The 24,323-nt window shown below is 32.6% G+C and overlaps 2 protein-coding genes across 8 annotated transcripts; one reads left to right on the top strand and one right to left on the bottom strand.

Moving 5' to 3' along the window:
- Positions 1–212: 212 nt before the first annotated feature.
- On the bottom strand, positions 213–6,159 carry LOC11420410 (probable 2-oxoglutarate-dependent dioxygenase At5g05600). The gene is made up of 3 exons (XM_003604626.4): positions 5,442–6,159; positions 1,312–1,645; positions 213–593 (listed from the first exon to the last, which is right to left on the bottom strand). The coding sequence occupies exons 1-3, from the start codon at positions 5,975–5,977 to the stop codon at positions 345–347; spliced, it is 1,119 nt and encodes a 372-aa protein (XP_003604674.2). The 5' UTR covers positions 5,978–6,159; the 3' UTR covers positions 213–344.
- Positions 6,160–16,195: 10,036 nt separating this feature from the next.
- Positions 16,196–23,005, top strand: LOC11420409 (putative pentatricopeptide repeat-containing protein At3g01580). 7 transcript variants are annotated; one of them, XM_024782803.2, is made up of 4 exons: positions 16,196–16,397; positions 17,619–17,785; positions 19,110–19,171; positions 20,518–23,005. In XM_024782803.2, exon 4 carries the CDS (start codon positions 20,606–20,608, stop codon positions 22,715–22,717), a length of 2,112 nt encoding a protein of 703 aa, XP_024638571.1. In that variant the 5' UTR covers positions 16,196–16,397; positions 17,619–17,785; positions 19,110–19,171; positions 20,518–20,605; the 3' UTR covers positions 22,718–23,005. The 7 variants fall into 7 exon arrangements, with proteins under 7 accessions (XP_024638571.1, XP_024638570.1, XP_003604673.2 ...); XM_024782802.2 differs by having other exon boundaries at positions 17,615–17,785; XM_039833543.1 differs by lacking the exon at positions 16,196–16,397 and having other exon boundaries at positions 17,255–17,785; positions 20,518–20,651; positions 20,749–23,005.
- Positions 23,006–24,323: the final 1,318 nt, after the last annotated feature.

The raw sequence follows: 24,323 nt of genomic DNA, 5'->3' as shown, positions 1-24,323 counted from the left end.
AAATAATATATTAAAGAAAATAGCTCATATGAATAACATGATATAAGTCTAATGAAAGGCTCAAATATAAAATTGGCCTCTACTTCCATAGTTCCACACTATTGATGAAATAACTCAACCACTCATCATTATTCATTTCCTTGACCTTGAATTGACAAAGGCAACCCAAGTTTGAGATAAGTACAACATAAAAGGAGAAGTATGAGAATTACATGTGTAAATTCATTTTTGGATATAAAATATTGGATTAGATGATTAAATAAAATCCAAAATTAAATACATTTACTTAATTAATTGAAAAACAAGATCCATTAATTGAAAACTAATGACAAAATGAATAGAAATCACTTTTGAGAAACCAAAGATTCTACTTGAGCTTTTCCACAAGGCCCTTTTGTCCTAATGTAAAGTCTATATTCATCAAATGTCATTGGTGGGTAGAGTGCTGGCCTATCCTTAGTGATAAGTTCCTTAGCAGGTTGAATTAGTAAATCACTTCTTGGATTATAAAAGAAGGCCAATGAAACTCTATCTTTGTTGGAGTTCACAATTACTCTGTGTTCTATGCTTTTGTATATTGCATTGCTTAACACCTACAAAGATAAGATAAATCATTGATGAGTAGGTAAACAACAACTGATTTTTAAATTATGTGCAATAAATAATTTAGGGTTCGGATGGACCACAGTCTACCCGACCAAAATAAAATAATTTTTTTATAAAAGAAATTATTAAAATATTTTTTACTTTGAGAGAAAATTACTTCATAGCTTATCCTCTTATCCGTCTCACTACATTTTTACTATCACATTTTTTAGTAACTCTAAATACAGTTTATTTTGGTGGTTCACCAAAACATTTTTTCTAGCTCCATGCTAAACATGACAACGTGTATTAAAATTGTATTGAAGTCTCACATTGTTAAAATTTCTAGTTGTTGGATGTGTGTGTATATATATGTGGTTCAATACCCTTATAATTTGATCTAGCTTTTTAGGATAAGATTGAAACTCATTTAACAAACCAAAATTTCACATTGTTAGTTAGGAACGTGATCATGATAACAACTTAGCAACTTAAATAACGTCCAAAATACTTAAATTATTTGAAATCTATGAAGCACAAACACTTCTTAAATTAGGCGTATCCCAGTGTCAGACATGTGTCATATCTAACATCGATACATATAATCACACTAAATTATATGAGTTTTTTAAATTATTAACAATGTCGGTATCCGTGTCGTGTTCTGTGTTCGTATCCGTGTTTCATAACTTCGAATTAATATCATAGAATAGATAAATAGAGGACCTGAATTTGGTCACCAATATTGATGATGAAAGCATTTGGGACAGGCTTAACTGTGATCCAATCTTCTCCTCTACGTACTTGAAGTCCAGATACATAATCATCAGGAAGAAGAATGGTCAAACCACCAGGGTCAGAGTGAGAGGAGAGACCAAGAGTGAGATCAGGTTGAGGACACTTTGGATAGAAATTCACCCTTAAGCAACCACCAAGATCATTTTCACCACCAAATGCATTTAGAAGGAAATCATCATTAAGGCCAAGATTAATTGACAATAATTCAAGTACTCTTCCTCCTAACTTCACAACTTCTTCACCATATTCGTTGATCACATTCCTGTTATCACCAAAAGAAACTTTAATATATCAAAAAGAAATGTAAGTAGCCAAAAAAATATTTTTATTTTTAGATCATTTCATCTCATCTCATTCCTAGTTTGTTTGGATACAACTATATAAAAGAGATTTTTTATTACAAAATTAGTTCAATCTTTTAAACAATATTATGTCTCTCCTCTAAAAAAAATCTAATTTTTAAAAGCTGCTCTTAACAGCTTCTCATTTGAAATTGTTATTAGATTCTGATTTTTTTTAAAGTTGTAACAAACGGATGCAAAACTTTTAAAAGTGATTATTTTATTAAAATAAGTGATTTTTTTTTCTTGAAAAAGCTATAACAAACATGCTCTTTGTCGCGCGCACAAGAATGAACATATATGAAATGCAACTCAAATAGTTTGATACTACTCCCTCCGGTCCTATTTATAAGAGAAATTTTGGTCAACAAAAGTTAATGTATCTGATTAAAAATTGGATCGGATACATCCACTTTTACTGATGTAAATGTCTCTTATAAATAAGACCGGAGGGAATATTAGATAGCCCAACAAAAATTGAATAAATCGATAATATCAATACAATTTGACTTGTAAGGAGAGAAATGACTCCCACCTATAAACACACTTTCAAGTCAAATCCTTTCTTATGGCTCCGTTTCCGGTGGGAGACCTCAATAGGTCTCCTACCATAGGAGACATGCTCTTTTTTTTTTTTTTTTTACAAAAATGAATGTGAGCCATTGGATAAAGGTCAACCAACCCTTAGATCAAAATGCTTACCGTACACCTTCAACATTCAATTGTTTTCTTTTATTTTAAATTAGTAGTGTATTTTTCTTGTGTTGTTTGAGTTAGACATATAATATTAGTGATTAAAAATTATCTGGCATCTATTTTTTAAATTAGGAGACATACTATTTTCTTTTATGAACATTCAACAAATAATACACTACTATTTTCTTTTATGAACATTCAACAAATAATATTAGTGATTAAAAATTGCTATCACACATGATTTGATTATTGGTAGCTCTCATTCGTTATTAATTGTTTAGAAGATATTTTAGATTGATTAGTCATTGAACATTCTTTCATCGTGATGATGTATTCAAATAAGTGTTTTTGTGTCCTGCCGTGGCATTGGAGTTATGTTTGAAAAAAATAATAATAAACGTTGATAAACAATTAAACATTGTTTATATTAAAAAAATTGATAGATTAAGATATATTATATGAGTTTGCACATGTTAAACCAATTAAAAGTGGTTAGTGTTTTTATTGAAAAACAACAATTATTTATTTAAAAATTATATATTTATTACAAAATGTATAAATTTCAATGCAAAATTTCAATTATAAACTTCTTAACATGTGCAAATTTGCACATGATAGAAAAACTCATATTATATATAGAGATAGAGAGGGATATATTAGCCGTAATCCTATTTAATTCGAGTATTACCAAGTTTTCTATTATTGTCTTTAGCGTTAAAATTTCTACTATAATACAAAATCATGCCTTCGTTCATCAAATTAATTAACCATTTAATAAACATCCCCAACTAAAACTTCAATATGCAAAAAAAGGATACTATAATTTTTGTTGAATATTTATTTTTCTTTTCTTGAGTTTGTGGAGCAAAAATATTGATGAACTATAAAACTTTGATGGGAACATATATAATGCACGCCAATAGTTTACTGGCCATTTTCATATTTTTCCAACTATGACATAAATACCCTTTATGTAAATTGATTGCTAATTCAATTACTTTATTAAAGACAAAAATTAAACATTATAATATACATTGCTAGTGGCTCAACATATTTAAAGATCTATACCATTGAAAATTTCTTTCCAAATCCAACGGCTCACAAGCAATTTAGAAACAAAAAAAAAAAAAAAATGTAGTCATCTACGGTAGGAGACCCATTGAGATCTCCTACCGTAGCCTAAGCCCTTTCTTATGTGAAACCCTCAACAAGATCTTACAGCCTTGCAACTCTTTCCAGCTAACAACATAAATCACATCAACTTTTCACAATCTAACCATCTTTTTTTTTTTTTTTTTTTTTCTTTCTTTCTGAGAGAACAATCTAAGAATCTTGTAGCTAGGTTCAATAACATATCAATCTTTAAATTAATATGACAACTCAAAGCCTATCAGTTGTTAGATTAATATGTCTCTAAACCGTTTAGATTAGTGATAACATTTTTAAGAAGATATTGATTTTCATATTCAATCACTGTAAAATATTTTTCACTGTCGATAAATGAAAAATTCATATATATGACTTTAAAAATAATTATGGTTAAAGTTAAATATTTTTAATTATCATATACAACGAACATTTACGGTTCAAAGTTTATACAAATTAAATCCTTTCAAGAATTTAGGGAGTCATTAAGATCCAATAAAATAGTTTTAATTTTTGAGTCAAAGTTGGTGTGAATGGCGAGCTTGATAACACAAACTTGTGATCTATGAGCAATAAGATGTTGGAAAGTCCTTTATGTGAAAACAAAAAGTTGGCGTGTGTAGATTTTTATTATATTATTCTTTTTTTTTTAAATTAAAAAAGAAGATATATTATATGTAAAGTGTAATATTCACTTTGTATTTTATCCACTTTATTTGTTTCATAGAACGTTATTTTAATCCACTTTGATTTTACCTAACGTTGTTTTTGGTTTATATTTGTGGTGGTTAGTCAATGTCATGATCATGAATGTATTATTTAACTATTTTTTTTTTACAAAGTATTATTGAACTTTTAATTAGTCTATGTTGTAACTGTTTTTAACCACTATATTGCTGGTAGTGATAAGGTTGTACGGCCCATAATTTGTTGAATACAGCTTCTCAATGTAAAACAAAATTGCCACATGTGTCAAGTTAAAAAAAAATTGAATAATATTTCTTGATGATTTTTTATCAGCATATTTTTATTGATATTTTATTTCCACGCAGCCACTTATTTGTTTTTTTTTCCCTTTCACGTGCTTATTTTAATAGTATTTTACGACCATGCACTTATGTTGACGTCTGACTTAGACATGATGAATATATACATCACGTTTTACATGCAAGTGTACAACGTGACAGTGTGAGTATTGGCTAGAGTTACACCGAAAAGCCAACTACCTTACATTGTTTTGATACAATATAGACAATTTGTTTCTCTGACACTATTTTCTCTTTATATACACATGCAATATTGGCTAGAGTTTCTCTGCCATTTGCTACTATCAGATTTATGTTATCGGACCATCCACCGTTTATGTATTTAAAACTCTTATATTTCTTAAGTACATGTCAAGAGGAAGAAACCAAAGAAAGCAAGAAAGACATATCTTGTCCATGATTTTTTTTGAAGGATATCTTGTCCATGATTAAATCATGGATGAATATTATAAAAGAGAAATTTATTTTTCCGATCAAATAGTTTAATGGATGAAAATTCACCTATTAATGTGAATAAGTAAGAAGGTATCTGGAACGCAAAATCCAATTGTTGCATATATTATGCAATGTTCTGTCAACTAAGTTAAACTCACTTAAATATTATAAGGGATAAATATAATTAATTAAAGACTTTTTAACACACATATGTTCGTTGTGAATATAAACTATCAATCAATTATAACTATCAGATTGTTGAAAATATTTGACTTTAGCACATATGTTCGTTGTAATTTACCCACTTATAAAACTTTTTACATCAATATTGTATGAAAATCAATCACATGTGAAATATGCTAAAAAAAGATAAGCTTGGTAGGTGATATAGTACCTTAAAGAAGTTGGAAGGGAAGGCCACTTGGTTTGGTCCCTAAGTGAGCAAGGCATGTAATGAAGAAAAAAGTAGTCACTCCAATCCAAAATGGCACCTTTTTTCACTCCCAAACGACTTCCATATCCCTCATAAGTGGTAGGAGAATTAGCATACTCCTCTTTCACCTCAAGTGGTAGTTCAAAAAACTCACGCCAAACTTCCCTAGCACGTTTCATCAAGTCATGACTAACTCCATGGTTCAAAACTTGGAAGAATCCCCATTCTCTACACGCCTCCGAGACGCGCTTTAGCGTCTCCTCGCGGAGCTTCTCGTCCTCGCCGTATAAGTGTTGTAAATCAATGACTGGAATATTGATGTTATTCTTGTTGTTTTCATCATGAACATGATGAAAAGTTTGGCTAGTGAAAGAGTTTGTTTTGGTAGGTCTTTGGGATTTTGGTTTGATGAAATGTTGAGGGATTGAGCTTATGCCACTTTCAGCTAAGGCTTGGACTCTAATCACTGGCTCTGGCCAACCTTCACTAGCCATCATTTTTTGTGTGTTTTGCACTAGCTTTTTAGGTTGTTATATAAGAATATTTAATGCTCTTAAGAAAAATAAAAGAGATATATTACTGGAGGGGACCTAAAAAAAAGATATATTATTGGAGGGGAACACTATACACTAAGCTAGTGCATGCGTCTAAGTGAGTGCGTTTGTGGCTTCTTGTTTTGTGATTAAGATCAACAAAGAGAGGGACTATATATAGGTATTAATGACACGAGAGACTATATATTATTATAGCTATCTATAAAATTCGGATACGACTACGGATACGGGTATAATACGATACAGGTACACAAATACACGAAATTTTAAAATTTAGAATACGATGCAGCTAAAATACGTTAATAATATTTTTATATTAAAACTTATATGTATGTAAAATACTTGATAAAAATAAGCATTGATTATCTTTTCATTGTTATATTATTATAAAAGTCAATTTTTTAAAATTAATATATATTATATTTTCATCCATATGTTATAATATCAACATAAGCATCATTGAAAGAACTCAACACAAATTTTGTCTAATGCCGATTAACTAAATCTCCTCTTTCTCGCTAACTTCATCCACAATAAGTATAATTTTAAGTGGATTATCGAGAAACAATTACTTTGATGCATATCTAAAATTGATCATATACATTTCCACTAAATTATCACAACATTGTCTCACTTTTTTACCCTTCATCTTTTCTAGGATATATATTTGTGAAGCATCTTATAAGTATTCTTGGGTATTTGTTGAGTATTCTATAAGTATCGATAAAATATTTTTAAAAATTAAAATAATTAATTATGATACTTTGTGGTACGTATCCGCAAGTATCCAATGAGTATTGGTATCTGATACATATCCGATACATGCACTTCTCTTTGTTTGAAGTATACGGGCTTCATAGATAACTACTATCATAACACACTACTTTTGACAATAATATCGGACATTTGCACCGTTTATGCTTCTCTTGCCTATATTTTTTTAATTGTAAAATAAATTAATATAGAGAAGGATTTTTGGAAATTAAAAATTTTGAGTTGCGTCATTAACCAATTTCACAATTTCGCTAATCATAAAAATCCAAATCATTAACCAATTATTTTACATAGTTTAAAACAGAAATTTGAAGTACATAAATTTATAGAAAATAAGCGGTCAATGTCTTACATTTTGTGGTTATTAAAAATTAAGCATGTGCAAGACATTGTTATCAAAATGTGTGTTTCAATTGGAGTTTAGATGGAAATTAGAATGATTGATGTGTCATAATTGAAATTCTAACGAAATGGCATTGAAAATATTTTTTCTTCAAACGCATGATCATGAATTGGATATAACGAGACATTGCAGATAAATGTCTAATTTTGTCAAGAAATGTAAGTTCTTTGCACCCAAATGGTATAATATGCTTTTGGACATTCTTTAATTTGCACAAAATTATTGGTTATATTTGTCTACATACATTATGTGATGTGATATTTGTGAAGGTCACAAGTTGCAATTTGAAACGTTGCAGCTTCTTATTTATCCAAAACTATAATTCTATTTGATCACGAGGACAAAATAACTCGTCCCATGAACTTATTTCCCTGGTTTTTAAATTATGATTTCACTTTATGATCAAGTGATTAAGCATGTGCAATTTAATGTCGCCACAAAGAGTGCTGTTCCTATATGCCCCCCACCAAAATTAAAGTCTTCGCACTTTGTTTGAAGTTGTGAACAAGTTCTACAAGTAACTTCACTATTGTCTTGATTAGAAGTTTATGTTTAGAAAATTGTTGTTGACACATTTCATAAGCTGAGAAACATGAGTAAAATACGTTTTTGTTCCCACGGCAGTTAGAATTTAAAAATTGGCTGTAGTTAACTGCCGAGGAAAACAATTATGCAGACAGTGGTTTCTGCATAATTGTTAAGCATTTCCAAGCCATTTTTCGACTAGTTTTTACCTGTAATTTAACCAGAGCATTTCCAAAGCCAATATAACTTATACAACATTTAAACTCAGTCATAAGCAAGTAAAATACAATATCATTTACAATTGTCCATAATTAAATCAAATCGACATTTGGTTCAAAATACACAAAAGTTTGAAATTCATTAAATCGTTACATAGTGTCCATGCATAAACAACACATTACAACTCATTACACATCATTAAATTAAATCCCTACTTACATGCAACGCAATTGCATATGGAACGAACATACATATATAACATATTATCTTCCACCATATTCCGAAACATAAATCCGACGTCGCTATCGTCGCAAATAAGCCAAGCCATATAGCTTGCCGTTTTCCATGCGTATTCATCTCTATCTTCTCCTAGGTCTATGCACGACATTTGCCAAACAAGTGACGTGTATATTGATTTTCACCAAGATGCTCAAAATAAGTGTTAAGTTGTGCATTCAAATCATCAAGAGAGTCTGTCGGCATTATCATAACCTTAATTGTCTTTTTAAAAGCGGAGTACCTAACACGGCCTTCAATTTTTGCAACCTCGGACATGTTTCACTTGACAAAAGCTTTAAGAAAAGAATCATAAATTAGAACAAAATGAAATGAAATGTAATAACGAATAAATCAAGTGCGTAAACATTAATAACGAATAAATAAGTATTGCATTAGTTTCACCACATAAAAGTCATATTATCATATATATCAATATAAATTACATAATGTTAATTATATATTGGCCACAAAAAATTGGCGTTACAATTTCGACCCCAAAATATACGTCGGTGTAATTTCTACCAAAAAAAGGACTAACACCGACAAAAAAAATCACTCATTAAAGACCAAGTGATTCGGGAGTGTCCAACAAAATAGGCGCCGCTTTGTTTGACTCATTTTGTGGTTTCGGCGGTTTGTTTCTACTTTCAATAGCCATGAGCTTTCGGAACAACTAATGTTGATCCAAATACTCATCTTCCCAAGTTACCGCATCTTCTTTCTTGTGATTGTGCCACTCCGTAGATGATGGAGGTAGTGGACAACCATTTTTCAAATAAATAAGCACGAAATGATTCGGAACTGCCCCAAGGCACAAGATGAGAGTTTTTTGCTTACCCGGCGGTGGTTGTAACGCCCACTTTCGTTTAATCGTTATTTAATTGAGTTTAGGCAATTATATTATAATTATATAGTATATGCATGATTTTGTTATGTTTTGGTGATTCACGATGAATTTAGTGATTTGATTGATGACGTGATAAGTTATGAGTTTTGGAGGATTTGATTATGATATGAGATTTATTTTATTGTTAAATAGAATAAAGATTTGAAAATAATATAAAATATTTAGTTGAGGGCTGTTTTGATATTTTAGATAGTTTTGGGGGTGAAAGTGAGATAAGATAAGTAATTAGGAAGAGATATAAATAGGAGAAGACCTAATATTTTAGAAACTCATTGTACGTGAAAACTTTTGAAAAAGGGAGAAAAGCTTAGAAGGGAGAAGAGCATAGAGAGGGCTGCGATTTCTTCATAACCAGGTAAGGGTGAGACTAATAACTCAGTATTGTTAATTGAATGTGATTCTGATGATTAGTTAACAAGAATTAGGAGTGAATTGGAGAAAACGAAAACTAGGTCAAAACCTTAGAATTGATGATCAAACGGTGAGAATTGGTTTAATTGATGTAGAAAGTGTTCCTAGACCTTAGATAATGTTTAGGACGAACTTTGGAATCAAAAACAAGCTTAGAACCATGTGAAACGTCGAGTTTTCGTGAATTTAGGAAGTCTGGCCGTAGCGACATTCATCGCTCGCCACGGCGAGCTATGAATCTCGCCTCGCGAGTGATGAACATTCATCGCTCGCCTCGCAAACCCTGTTTCCTCGCCTCGCGAGTTGTGCAATGCAGCTCGCCATAGCGAGCGACCTTACTCGCCATAGCGAGCTAAGGCAGAGTGCATGTTAGATTTTGTGTTTCGACCTTTTTAGTTGGACCTTGAATGCCTTTGAGTACCTAAACATACCTAGTATTGATTAGGAATGAATGTAGGATCAGAGGGAACCCAGAACAACCTTAGTTTGGGAGTTGAGTGGTACTCGCCATGGCGAGTAAGTACTCTCGCCTCGCGAGTACAACCAGGATGAACTTGGCTATGTGTTTGTGCGATCTGTGTCGCACTTGTTGATCAAGAGTGAACCCCTAACTGGTAATGAGACCTAGTGATGTTGTTAAATGCAATCTGTAGAGTAGTCTAAGTCATGATAATATTGATTGAACATGAGCTAATGTAATGTATATTTATGCAAGATATGAAGAGTTGATAATGATACAATTTATGTGCTATTGATATAATGATATCATCTTGTTATGTGACCTGTTTATGCTGCTTCCGTTATTTAACTAAGTGCATAATTATATGATGAAGTTTAGCTCCAAATTATTGGATGCATGTTGATAAGTGATTACGATGTTTTGTTCATATGTGTCCATGCATAGCATATCATTGAGCTTAGTCCTCACCACGAATATTAGGAGCTTTGTCCTCCGCACGTTTTATAGGAGCTTTGTCCTCCGCACGATTAAAGTATATTAATACTTATGATGACGATTGGTACCACATGCATATAAGGAGTCTAAGAGCATTGTCACATTGTCATGTCCATAATGCTATGTTGTTGATGACGGTTGAATAAGTGAATACGTGATATTGTTGAATATATGAATACGTGATACTTGTTATTTGAATATGCAAAAGTTATCCAAGAATGATTATGATGTTAATGTTAATTTATGATTCGAATTACTTTGATTAGCATTATTTTGTTATGAAATCTCACCCCTTCTGCTTGAAAATGTTGCCCTTCGTATGGGTAACTTGCAGGTGATCGTGCTTAGTGTGCAGTTGCTTCTGTGAGTGGCCTTGCCTCACTGTGTCGTCTAGGTCGCTCTGATACGTAACGGGATGGGGTTTATGTTTATGCATGCTTCATTCTCTTACGTGACTAATATGTTATTTTTATAATGTTATGGATTATGATTATGAACTTTTGATGGGGCCTACGTGCCAAAACGTTTTATGAATTATGATTATGATTTTCCGCTGCAATGTTTAAGATATTGGTTAAATTATTATTTAACTGTTTTGGATTATGTTTTATGTGATATCCCGTTGTTTATGATGCTTACTCTGATAAATGTTTTTAAGAATTTTTATGTTGGGAAAACGGGGTGTTACAGTGGCGGCCCTCTTAGTGGGAAAAAAGATTCCGAGTTTCCAACTTCAAGATTTGTCAACACGACCACACACCTTTTGTAATAATTAGCAACAATGTGTCCCATGTTCGGAAAAGTCAACCACTTATCAACAAGATGTGCACAACTTTTTGTATTTGCGGGAGGATGTAAGCCCTTTAAATATAGTTATAACGATCCTCACCCGCAAATACTTCAACATAATCATCTCTATGATTTTTCAACTCTTGAATAAGAAGTGTACGAATCATGATATGATTTTGTTCGGTCAAACCCATGAACTCGGCTATAACCCGGAATCCACAATGTCCATCGCCAATAACATCCACCACTTTTTCAATAAATGGAAGCATGGAGCGTGACATATAATCAATAGGCCTCATAACTGGGATAGCCTTAGGATTTGGATACCGAGAAGGTGGTGGAAGTGGGTTAAGTGATGTTTTACCAAGACGAGCACCTTTTTTTCTTTTATATGATGATGTTGTTGGTGATGGTGACGGTTGACTATCCGGATTTTAGGAATCAACAACCTCCCACGAAGAAGGGATCCGACTAGTCTATGTAATTTTTCCTTTAGACCTCACAATGTCCACTTTTTTCTTAGCTCCCTTGGTTGGTACTTTTCGTGGTGGTGGAGACATCATGGTGGTTTCAGGAAATGCCAACTGCCACAAACCCTCTTTGACTTCAAGCTTCATTTGGAAAGGGAGTTTCTTGAGACGTTCTACAATAGCCTTCAACTCAACCTCGACACAAAAACCAACTTCGTTACTTTCTTTGCCCATACATAACCTACGTCAATGGTGGTGTATCTCATCCAATAAAATTGGCTTCCCTTCAAGGAGTTTAGTAGCAATTTCGCATGCACATGGTAGCCCGTAAGATGTCCTTTTAGCACAACCACAAATGTCATTGTCCATGCACAATGTTTCACTACAACGTATCTCTTCCAAAGCAATGTTGTCCAAAGCATATCTAGACACATGACCACCTAATTCAGAGTACAAAATGACATATTTGAATCTATGTTCCAACACGGCAACGCTCTGACCAAAGGTTGTTTGTATCGCAGTGAACTGAAGCAACATGTCATGCATTTTCTCCCAACAAGTATCCAAATCACCCACACTGTTGTCCAAATATTTCTTCACTAAAGCATGAGCCGATTCGACCTTGTTGGTGGTCCTGCAACCAAGATGCAACACATGGTTTGTCCATGCCCTCACTATTTTCTCCTTCACTTCATTCAAGGTGGTCATGACATAATTTTGGAAAAGTGGGAAATCACTACATTAATCTTGGAACTCCACTAATGCATTTGCATATAAATCTTGAGTGGGCGATTCAACCATAGCTTTCCATGCCCTCGTTATTTTCTTCACAACATCGCGATGTTTCACCTCTTTCCCATCCTTTTTTTCCAAAGGATATTTACAATCTAAGACACACATTTGTTTAATATTTGCTTGCACATGAAAGTAACAATTCATTGCATAACTTTCGGGGAAAACATTTGCAACCGCTTTCATCAAAGACATATCCCTGTCAGTCACAATCACCTTAGGCATATTCATCTTTGACGTAAGAAGATTACGCAACATTTTTAAAACCCAAACAAAGTTTTTCTCTTTCTCATGTGTCACAAATCCAAACCCAACCGAATATGTCAAATCGGTCGAAGTGACCCCAACTACCTCAAACATTGACATCTTGTACATGTTGGTTTTGTAGGTGGAGTCCATAACCAAAACCGTTGGAAAATTGTTAAACAACTTAACGGATGTTGGATGAGCCCAAAAGATATCTTCGATTGTAGTACTTTCACTTTGTGTTCTTGAGTAATAAGTATAGTTGTGCTCCTCCAACTTCGAAATCAGAAATTGCAACGGCTTCTTGTCACCTCTATTTGCCTTCCATATTTGTAGACATTCATTGTACACTTGCTTCACATTTGTCATGCAATGTGGTCTTTTGTTCTTCAAATCAATTTATCAAAATATTTCTTGAAAGCATCTTGCTCTTGGTCAAGTCACGTACAATCTTCTTGTCGTCCTCCTTTAATCTACCGGTAAGAATGTGTCCTTCTAAACAACATAAAAATATGAATTAACAACTAACTAATGCATAAACATCAATGCCATAATGAATTAAAACAAAAAAAAAAACAAAAGAATTTTTTTTTTTTTTTTGAAAAAATGGCAGTAGCTGCCATTTTTTCGTTGCGAAAATTTTTCACAAGTATTCCTCGGTACCTTACTACCGAGGTTTAACTGCCAATGATTCCCATGACAGAGTTCTACGTAACTGACAGAGATATCCATAACAAAACAAAAAAATGAACGAATTAAAATGCTATATACCTGTTTTTTTACGTCAAAAGGGTGTTGATACCTCCTATGCTTGATGCTTGAATGATTTTGGATCAAGATTTGATGAAAAAAATATTGGATTTAGGGATTGGATGGAAGTGGTATGGAAATTGATGATGAAAATAGTATGTAGGGGGAGCAGGTGACTGTTTCATATGATGAAACATATTTCTCGGCAGTTAACTGCAGCCAGATTTTGAATTCCTCGGCAGTTAACTGCCGAGGGGGCAAAATTATATTTTACTTGTGTGCATCAGCCTTATGAAATGTGTCAACAACAATTTTCTTATGTTTATCGTGCCTTTTTATTTTTTATAAGTAAAATGTATCAATGAGAATATAAGCACACTACAACTCTTATACATAGCAATCAACCACTTAAAAGATGTTGCAAGTATATCACATTGAGTTTACACCTGAATTTGATATTTAAGATATGATATTCTAATATCTTATAGATAATTTTTTGACTCTCATCATTAGTTTAAGGATTAAAAATTCATATTTTTATTGAGATTTGAGCTACTGAATTACCTACCAAAGTTAGTTGGATTAAGGCACACCACTAAATAATGATATATGAGTGAAGATACTGAAAAGAAGATTATAGTCAATAGAGTGAAAGTTGCCATAAACGTCGACTTTTAATCATGCAACACTATTATCATTGTTGTCTCTGACAATTCAGAGGCTCTGCTGTAATCTTGACAAGTTTTAATGTCGACTTTTAGTATAGGCTTAAATGCAGTTTTATCCCCTCTATTTTGACTGAAACTGATATTTGTCCCTCTATTTTAAAACTCGGAATTTTAACCCCCCCCCCCACAGTTCATCAGTGCTCAAGTGGCTTAAATTATATTAAACAAATATCCACCTATTAAAATTAATTTTTTTAATACCATAAAATATATAAAACCCGGAAAAAATACCAAGAAATATAAAGCAGAATTAAAAAAAAAAAAAACAGAAAAATGCTGGAAAAACCAGAAGAAATACTAGAAAAATGAAGAAAATAACAAAAAATATAAATTCATTAAAAAACAAAAATAAAATCAGAAAATGCAAAGAAAATACCAAAAAAATAATAGAAAAACAAACAAAATACTAGGAAAAATCCAATTAAAAGTACATGAAAAAATTAGCATGCACCTGCAAATATATAGATAATCATTAGCATTATATCCCAAAATAATAAAAGGCTGGTTGTTCATAATCCTAAGTGCAAATGTGGCATTGCCAATATTTTAATATGCATAATGTTGTTAATTATTTGTAATACTTGCTTATTCGTAATATGCATAATGTTCTTTAATCCAGCATTTTTCTGTTTTTTTTAAACTCAGTTATATATTTTTTTCGGGTTTTATATTTTTTTTGGTATTAAAAAAATTAATTTGTATAGGTGGATACTTTTTTTTTTTTTTTGAGGGAGAAAAAAAAGGAGGTCCTTAAAAAGCTATCACAAATAAAAGACTATTACTATTCCCATCCTATCCTTTTCTCGCGTACCCTATTTATTTATTTATTTTTATGAAAATTCTCATGAGATTTTTATATTCTATAATCCGAGTTGAATTTTCCCCTTATTTTGGGTGGAAAAACGAGTGTTTCACCAATTCATATTCAATAATCCAAACACCCTTTAAAAATAGGTTGCATTCCTTGCTTTTTTCGAATTATAGAATCCAAACACCCCTTAAACATAATTAGGGAAAACTGTTCAGATTATATAATCCGAACTATATAAAAAACGTTAATAATATTTTTTTTTACAAAATAAATATTTTTTAATATATTTTTTTTTAAGGTGACATGTGTCACTTTGTCATTGGCTTTGGGATTATTTTAAAAAATATATTATTTTTTTTGTAAAAATAAAATCTTAGAGCCAATGACAAGGTGACACGTGTTCAGGAGTTAACTTTTTTTTTTGAAACCCTAACATAAAGGACCAAAACGAGACTTAAAGAAACTTAAAGTACTCAAACAATATTTTTTAGTTAAATTTTAAAAGAATAATTATTTATTTAATATGCTTAAAGAGTGCCTTGGACATTCGTTAAGAAGACCCTTTTAAAATTATATAATCAATTTTTTTTTAGTTTAATGTGACTATGCTTAGGCATGGCAATGAGGCGGGGTGGGGACGTGTTTTACCTTCCCCGTCCCCATATCCGATTCTCATATACTTACCTGTTACCCTATCCATACCCAACGGAGATGAGAAATTGAATCTCATCCCCGTCCTTGACGGGTTCGGGTATCCTTGCCTCATCCCCATTCCCGCATCGAATAAACTTTTTTAATAAAAAATAGAAGTTTTTTTTGCATCCCCAAAAGCAACGTTGTAATACATTATCCAACAATATGTTTACTTTAACATTTGTTAGAGGTAATGATTTAGTTTATCCTTTAAATATCAATGATAGTTTTTTATTAACATGACAATTATCAAATAAAATAACATAACATATCAACATAAAGTATTTACATTTGGGACGGGTATGAGTTTGGGTGGGTACCTATATATCTGTTACCCGTGTTTTGAATTCGGGGAAAACCTATACCCATACCCATATCCAAACCCATTCAAAAAGGAAAACCCGTCAAATTAAGTTTGGTCGCGCGCGTAATGGGTTTTGTTGCCATTGCTACATCTTCTGGGCTGTCTTCGTTGTCGACTGTTTTCCACTTGACCTAAGTAAAAAATACGCACACTCTCCACCGCACGCCGTCGCCTCCCGTTTCTCACTCGTCGGCGTTACTTCGTCGAGCTTATTCCTCCGACATCACCTCTCGTTTTGGTTAATTAAGTGAGTATTTATAAATTCTACACCTTCCTCATTCATCTATCTCCCTCTTTTTGATGATGTAATCTTGTATGTATCTGCTTATACATGAAATCGGCGATGAAATGTGTGGTTATGACGACCTTGTTCAATAAGCATATATAGATTTCTATGAATTATGTGTAAGTGATTTGTATTTGTGTGGAATGCCAATTTTCATGTGTCTGATGGATGTGAATGTGAGTATGTAATATGTGATGTTTGTTAATTGAGAATCGCGGAAAGTAAAGTTTTGTTAAAATTCCGCTATGCTACCGCGCTATAGGGCTGCAATAACGGCTATTTGACGACATTTTTATACTATATACCAGATTGCAGAACAATAGCTATTTACTCAAATTCTGCTGTGCTATAGCGCTATAACCGTCATTTGACAACATCGTGTGGATCCACTATTTGTTTTGGAAAGTTTTGATCATTACTGAATGAATGAATTGATATAATAATGGAAAAAACCGATGAACTTAAAAGAGTAAAGTTACGCATTTTTAGGACCCTAATCAGGTTCGTAAATGTCTTGGAAGGAAATAGAAATGAGAATATATGATTTTTAGTATTTTAGAAACTTTGAGCATGACAACAAGTGATGAATCAAGGAGGTTTATCATGAATTCAATGATGGTTTTAGTCTAGCATGATTAGGTAATGATTTATATTCTTTATAGTGATTGGAACGATGTTTCAGATGATAGAATTGTAGTGGAAAATAATAAAATGCTAGACCACAATTTCCTAACATCATTTTAAATCACTATTGTTTCTACATGACTATGCGTGAAACGAAACACACCGTATCATTTTTTTTTTAAAAATAAAAAATAAATATATATATGTAAGGAAGAATCGAGAGTTTTGTCTCTCTTTCCACTCTTCCATCTAACCTTTCCCCTTTCTCTGTGTTCCCACTACCCCATGATTCATCATCCTTTTTCATTTCATTCTTCTACATTTTCTCATTCAAGCCATCAATTTTCAAACTTTAAGAGTCATTAATAGATTAGGATAGGATAGCCAAGGACAACCCCAAATCACCAATATCTAGCATCACACTTATGTTCCTTTAGTTAATCACCGAATCACCATCTTTCAATTCTTCTTGAACTAGAAAACCCCAATTTCGTTTTACTTCTTGTGGCCTACATTGAGGAATTGTATGCCATGCTTATGAGTTGATTTGGTAGCTAGAAATTTGATGGAAGCTAGAAGAATGTTAATACTTGAAGATTGAGGCAAAATAAGAGATTTAGAAGCTAGTGTCGATGCACTTAGAAGGCTATGAGAAGGGAACTGTTGCTGTCTTTTCTGTACAATAAGGAGTTGTTGCAGCGCAATTGAGTTGATTCATCATAACTGTGAGTTGATAACGATCATTATCGCATATTTTCCCTATTAATTTTCTATGTTAAAGTGTTTATAAAAAAATGGGGAACACACCCTTTGAACTTTTTCTTCTCAATGATGCTCATGTTTAAAGTCATCGATATTATTATGGTCTCTGTTTGAATTTATCTATGATTTGTTGGGCCAATGTTTGAAATTGAGATTTGGATGCATATATTTTGACATGTGTTTTGGAGATATGGGAAATACGGTTTGAAATATATGTTTTTGGAAACTTTCGATATTAATATGCGCTCTATTTGGATTTGGATTTTACTTGCGATTTATAAAGTAGAGGGATTGAAATGGAGAATTTGATTGTATGTATTTTCACAGTAGTTTTGATATGTTGTGAAACGTGGTTTTGAAATATGCGTCTTTGAAAGGATTTGATATTAATTTGTACGCGATTTGGATTTGAATTTGGATTTACTTATGATTATAAGTAGTAGATTTTCGATTGAGTTTTGATGATACGTATTTTGAAATAAGTTTTGTTATGTTGTGAAATATGGTCTTAGCATTGTGTTTTAAGAATGGTGTTTTGAAAATTATGGTTATAATGACGACGACCTAGGTACACCTAGTATGTGATTTCAATTAGGTAGAATTACCCCGTTAGATGGAGCCGCCCCTATGGAAAGGCCGCCATTAGGAGGAGAGGGCTATCAATGAGAGGTAAACTCCCTAATTAAAAATGTTTTACACTTTGTTTTGAGTCGAGAGAAAAGAGCTATCCATTAGATGGAGCCGCCCCATGGAAAGGCCACCATTAGGAGGAGAGGGCTATCAACGAGATGGAGCTAGTTCTCGATTCACCCATTTGATTATTTTCACCAAAGTTAGATTTCTATACTTTATTTAAAGTTGATTATTTTGGTATTATGAAATTGAATATGATTTTATATTTTCTTTGAAGTGATTATTTTGATTCCATTTCGTTAAGCCCGATTTTTATATTCTATTTGGATTTGATTATCTCGATTCCTTTTCATTATAATCGATTTATATATTTTCTTTAAAGTTGTGGATTTGGTTTCACCTCTTGACGACGACATTGAAATTCTGATATAGCCTTATTTGGTTTGATAAAATTACCAAGTTTTATGAATTTTCATGGTACACTTGATTGCGAATTTATTATATTTTTATACAGTTACTAGCCTTGTAAGTTAAAAATTAGATTTGAGAAAAATAACTATTCGTGCCATTGTGTGTTTCCCTTCTAGTTGGTAGTGGTTGTTGTCTTCTCACTAAGTCTTTGTGACTTACCCCTTCATCTTACATTTTTTTCAGATTTACATTCAGGTGAATTTATGTTTCTAGAAGATTACCGATTCAGCAGAGTCCCTCTTTTGGTAGGCCTCTACTCCTTGATGAACGACTCTTTTGAATTATATCTTGAGTCATTGGTGTATCTGCAGCTATTTGAGTCTAGGAATACTATTATTTTGGGATATACAAACTTTGGATATGTAGTCTCTCAAATTCTGCTTGATGGCATATGTTTGTAAGCAAGGTTTTTAATTTGAAAATGTTGAAGATAGAAATATACTTTGTCAAATTATAGTAAGTTTTGGTTTCAGAGTGTACTATTTATTCACAAGATATTTGTCAAGTGTGGTTTGTTAGGCTGGCCAGACTTTATGTATCAGTAGTCTGTGCGCTGGTCACGGCTAGAAGTTGGGTCGTGACAATGTGTCTATGAATCAATTCATCAAGGTACATGCCTCCCGTGAATAGATTCACTTGCCCTAGAAATCAATTCACAACTCATTTTATGTGTAATTTATGAACCATCAGAATCCCTAATCACATTTATGCAAACTAGCCCCCACAGCCATTTAATATAATAACTATATTTTTTAGGTTCTCCAACAGATAATATTATAAACCATATTATAAGGAATCATCACCTGCAAGACCCATTATTGTTAAAGGAAAGACCAGATGTATTTTTTATTCTCTTTTTGGATCATTGTACTTATCGTGTGTCCTTTTCTTGTTCATTTGCTTTATAATAGTGTTGATAAATAGCAGCGCTCTACCCTTGTAGCGTAGCGGCATTTGGACAAACCGTTATTGCTCCGCAATACGCTATTTAGTACAAAATGTTGTCAAATAGCCGTTATAGTGGCACCATAGCACAATTTCATTGCAGAATTTTAACGATCCGCGCTTGACAACATAATATTTATTTATTTTTTCATCAATTAATCTTTCTGATCCAAGGGTTCCAAATTTTGTTGAAAGATGTAAACTCATTTTCCTGCAATTTTATCTATCATGAATTTAGTTTCTGATTACTGAATGAAAACTTTTCACACAAGAAACCCCAAATGGTTTTGTCCACCATTCAATTTTTTATTCTTATTGTACTTCTATTTGTTACTGATATATTTTTATTCTTTCGTCTGTCATTCAATGTTGTTAGTTGCAGATAGTGGAAAATAGTGAATTGTTAAAATTCCGCTACGCAATAGTGCTGTTATTTGACAACATTTTGAACTAAAAAGCATATTGCGGAATAATAGCAGTTGTAAAAAATTCGATACGTTATAGCCGTATAGCACTGCTATAGCTCTATTTAACAACACTGATGTCATTTGACTGCTACATGTTTTTTTCTTTCATAGCAGCAATGTATTTTGTTTTCTTCTGTCAAATGCTGCTGAACTTGTTAATTATGTAATTTTCTCAACAGGACATGTTGATAGTGCCACTAAAAAGAAAGATTAGTGATTGCGAGATGCAATAATAAATTTGAATAATGCAAGTAAGATGAATGGCTTATGGAAAGGAGGAATCTTTTAGTGAAGTTATTGGAAACTTGTTGCAGTAAGTTATCAATTTCACAGTTGCATTCACAGTGTTTGAAAGCGGGTCTTGTTCATGATAGTTTCATTGTTACCAAGCTCAATGTTCTTTATGCTAGATATGCATCGATTCACCATGCACATAAGCTGTTTCAAGAAACACCTCACAGAACTGTTTACCTATGGAATGCTTTGCTTAGGAGTTATTGTTTCGAGGGAGAATGGGTAGAGACTCTGTCTTTATTCCGTCAAATGAATAACGTTAGTTCTGTATCGATTGAGGAAAGACCCGACAATTACTCGGTATCTATTGCCTTGAAATCGTGTGCGGGTTTGCGGAAGCTTTTATTGGGTAAGGTGATTCATGGATTTCTCAAGAAGGTGAGGATAGACGGTGACATGTTTGTTGGATCAGCCTTGATTGATTTGTATACTAAATGTGGTCAAATGAATGATGCAGTGAAAGTTTTTATGGAGTATCCGAAGCCTGATGTTGTTTTATGGACTTCGATCATTAGTGGTTATGAACAGAGTGGTAGTCCGGAACTTGCACTCGCTTTTTTCTCTCGAATGGTTGTCTCGGAGAAAGTGAGTCCTGATCCAGTGACCCTTGTTAGTGTTGCTTCTGCTTGTGCTCAGTTATCTAATTTTAAGCTTGGGAGAAGTGTTCATGGCTTCGTGAAAAGAAAGGGTTTAGACAATAAGCTGTGTTTGGCCAATTCACTGCTTCATTTATATGGAAAAACTGGTTCCATAAAAAATGCATCAAATTTGTTCAGGGAGATGTCTGATAAGGATATTATATCTTGGAGCACAATGGTTGCATGTTATGCCGATAATGGAGCCGAAACTGATGTATTAGATCTTTTCAATGAAATGTTAGATAAGAGAATTAAGCCCAATTGGGTTACTGTGGTTAGTGTGTTGCGAGCGTGTGCTTGCATTTCCAATTTGGAAGAAGGTATGAAGATTCATGAATTGGCCGTGAATTATGGTTTTGAGATGGAAACCACAGTCTCTACAGCTTTGATGGATATGTACATGAAGTGTTTTTCACCTGAAAAAGCAGTTGATCTTTTCAATAGAATGCCAAAGAAAGATGTAATTGCTTGGGCTGTTTTATTTAGCGGCTATGCCGACAATGGAATGGTGCACGAGTCAATGTGGGTTTTCCGCAATATGTTATCTAGTGGAACTCGACCTGATGCTATTGCTCTTGTTAAGATTCTTACTACTATTTCAGAACTTGGGATTCTTCAACAAGCTGTATGTTTGCATGCGTTTGTAATTAAAAATGGGTTTGAAAATAACCAATTTATTGGAGCTTCACTTATAGAGGTATATGCAAAATGTAGTAGCATAGAAGATGCTAACAAGGTTTTCAAAGGAATGACGTATAAAGATGTTGTTACTTGGAGCTCAATAATTGCAGCTTATGGATTTCATGGTCAAGGAGAAGAAGCTTTGAAATTATTTTATCAGATGGCTAATCATTCAGATACTAAGCCTAACAATGTAACTTTCATCTCAATTCTATCTGCTTGTAGTCATTCAGGTTTGATTAAAGAAGGGATAAATATGTTTGATATCATGGTTAACAAGTACAAATTAAAACCAAACTCGGAGCATTACGCGATAATGGTTGATCTTCTTGGTCGAATGGGAGAGTTAGATATGGCTTTGGATGTAATTAACAACATGCCGATGCAGGCTGGGCCTGATATATGGGGAGCCTTACTCGGTGCATGCCGCATACATCAGAATATAAAGATGGGGGAAGTTGCAGCTAAGAATCTTTTCTCATTAGACCCTAATCATGCAGGGTATTATATTCTTCTGTCAAATATTTATTCTGTCGACGAAAATTGGCATAGTGCTACAAAACTTAGGAGACTGGTAAAGGAGAAAAGGTTGAACAAGATTGTTGGTCAAAGTGTGGTGGAGTTAAAGAATGAAGTTCGAAGTTTCATAGCAGGTGATAGAATTCATGATGAATCTGACCATATTTATGAAATTCTGACAAAATTACATGCTAAAATGAGAGAAGTAGCTTTTGATCCACAAGTACAGATAGAGGAGATGCTATGAGTTCTTGAATTCGAAAGTTGTCCCATTTGAATGGCATAAAGACTTTTGGATATTTGAGCTGATGATAGTTAGAGGGGGAGAAAATAGTTTTGAGTATGCTATTGATTGTTTCTTTATTTTGTTTTGGATCATTCTTTTTGTTGAAATTTGTAAATATATTAAGAGGTTTTGATTAGTGCACATCAATACTAAAAGTTACAAAAGTTATTTAGATTGAAGATAAATGACTAAGATTCATTCATTTAATAGTTCAACCCATGTTTTTGAGGTTTGGACATATTGAAGGTATATGCTGGTATTGAAGTCTTAAGTTGCTTTGATTGATCCTATGATATCTTGACCTAACCATGACAATCTGTCTCCCTTGACTAATCATTATTTAATATTAGTGAAAGTATCAGATGACATAAATCTCATTGAGAAGGTTGCACTTTATTTGTTGATCCATTGAAATATCTTCTAAACACACCTTAATCTTTTAAATTACAATGGTTTTTCATTTGATTTATTGTTATTTTTTATTTTTGAACTTGTTCTGTTACATTCAACAGCTTTAATAAAGCTAACTCTTTTTTCCCTTTATTGAAAAAAAGGAGATTATTTAGCAGAAAAAAAGATCATTATTCAAAATAAAGAGACCATTTAACAGAAAAAAAAAAAAAAAAAGACCACTTGCCCAATTCTTTTTCATTGACAAAATATAGAAGTTATGAACCATTCCTCATCACATCTTCATTTATGAAAAAAAAAAAAACTAGTTTTAGTCCTCTATTTTCTCAATTTCAATTTCCGGTCTAATTCACAATTTCAATATCGTTCACTCATTTTTAAATCCACAATTTATCAAATACTACCTCCGGTCCTATTTACAAGAGACAATTTACTTTTTAGATACATTAAATAATTTATGTATTTGATTTAGGTTCTTAACTAGATACATACATTATTCAATGTATCTAAAAAGTCAACTGTCTCTTGTAAATAGGACCGGAGGGAGTATTATCTTAAGCTACACATATTAGAGGTTTATTTTTTATAGGGTTAATAATATTTTTCACCCCTGTAATATATGTCATTTCCGGTTTTCACCCCTATAAAATTTTCGATTTGATTTGCGCCCTCGTAAAAATTTTATTTTCCAGAAAACACCCCTAATAGGCCATTTTCAGAATTTTTTTTCAAGAAATTTTGGTTTTTGAATGGCTTATTAAGGGTGTTTTCCGAAAAATAAAAATTTTACGAGGGTGCAAATCAAACCGAAAATTTTATAGGGGCGAAAACCGGAAATGACATATATTATAGGGGTGAAAAACACTATTAACCCTTTTTTATAATGTGACAAGTGAGAGATACTTATCTAAAAATTTAACTAATAACATAAAAATGATTTATTAATTGAAAATCTACATAGAATGCGTTGCATCAAATTTATTTACTTTTGTGATAAAGAGTAATGTAAATTTTGAAGAAGTTGCAATTATTTGTTAAGTGAAACTACTAATATTGTAGTTTCTTAGATTTGTCCGGCCAATTCAATTTTGTTACACAAACAAAAAATATTTATCTTGCATTTTCACACTTGATTTGTATTTTTGTTGAAATATTT

This window comes from Medicago truncatula, chromosome 4 (genome assembly GCF_003473485.1).
Source record: "Medicago truncatula cultivar Jemalong A17 chromosome 4, MtrunA17r5.0-ANR, whole genome shotgun sequence".
In the NCBI taxonomy this organism is placed as follows: Eukaryota; Viridiplantae; Streptophyta; class Magnoliopsida; order Fabales; family Fabaceae; genus Medicago; species Medicago truncatula.
The sequence above is the reverse complement of the archived record's forward strand: the minus strand, read 5'-3'. Positions and strand labels throughout refer to the sequence as shown.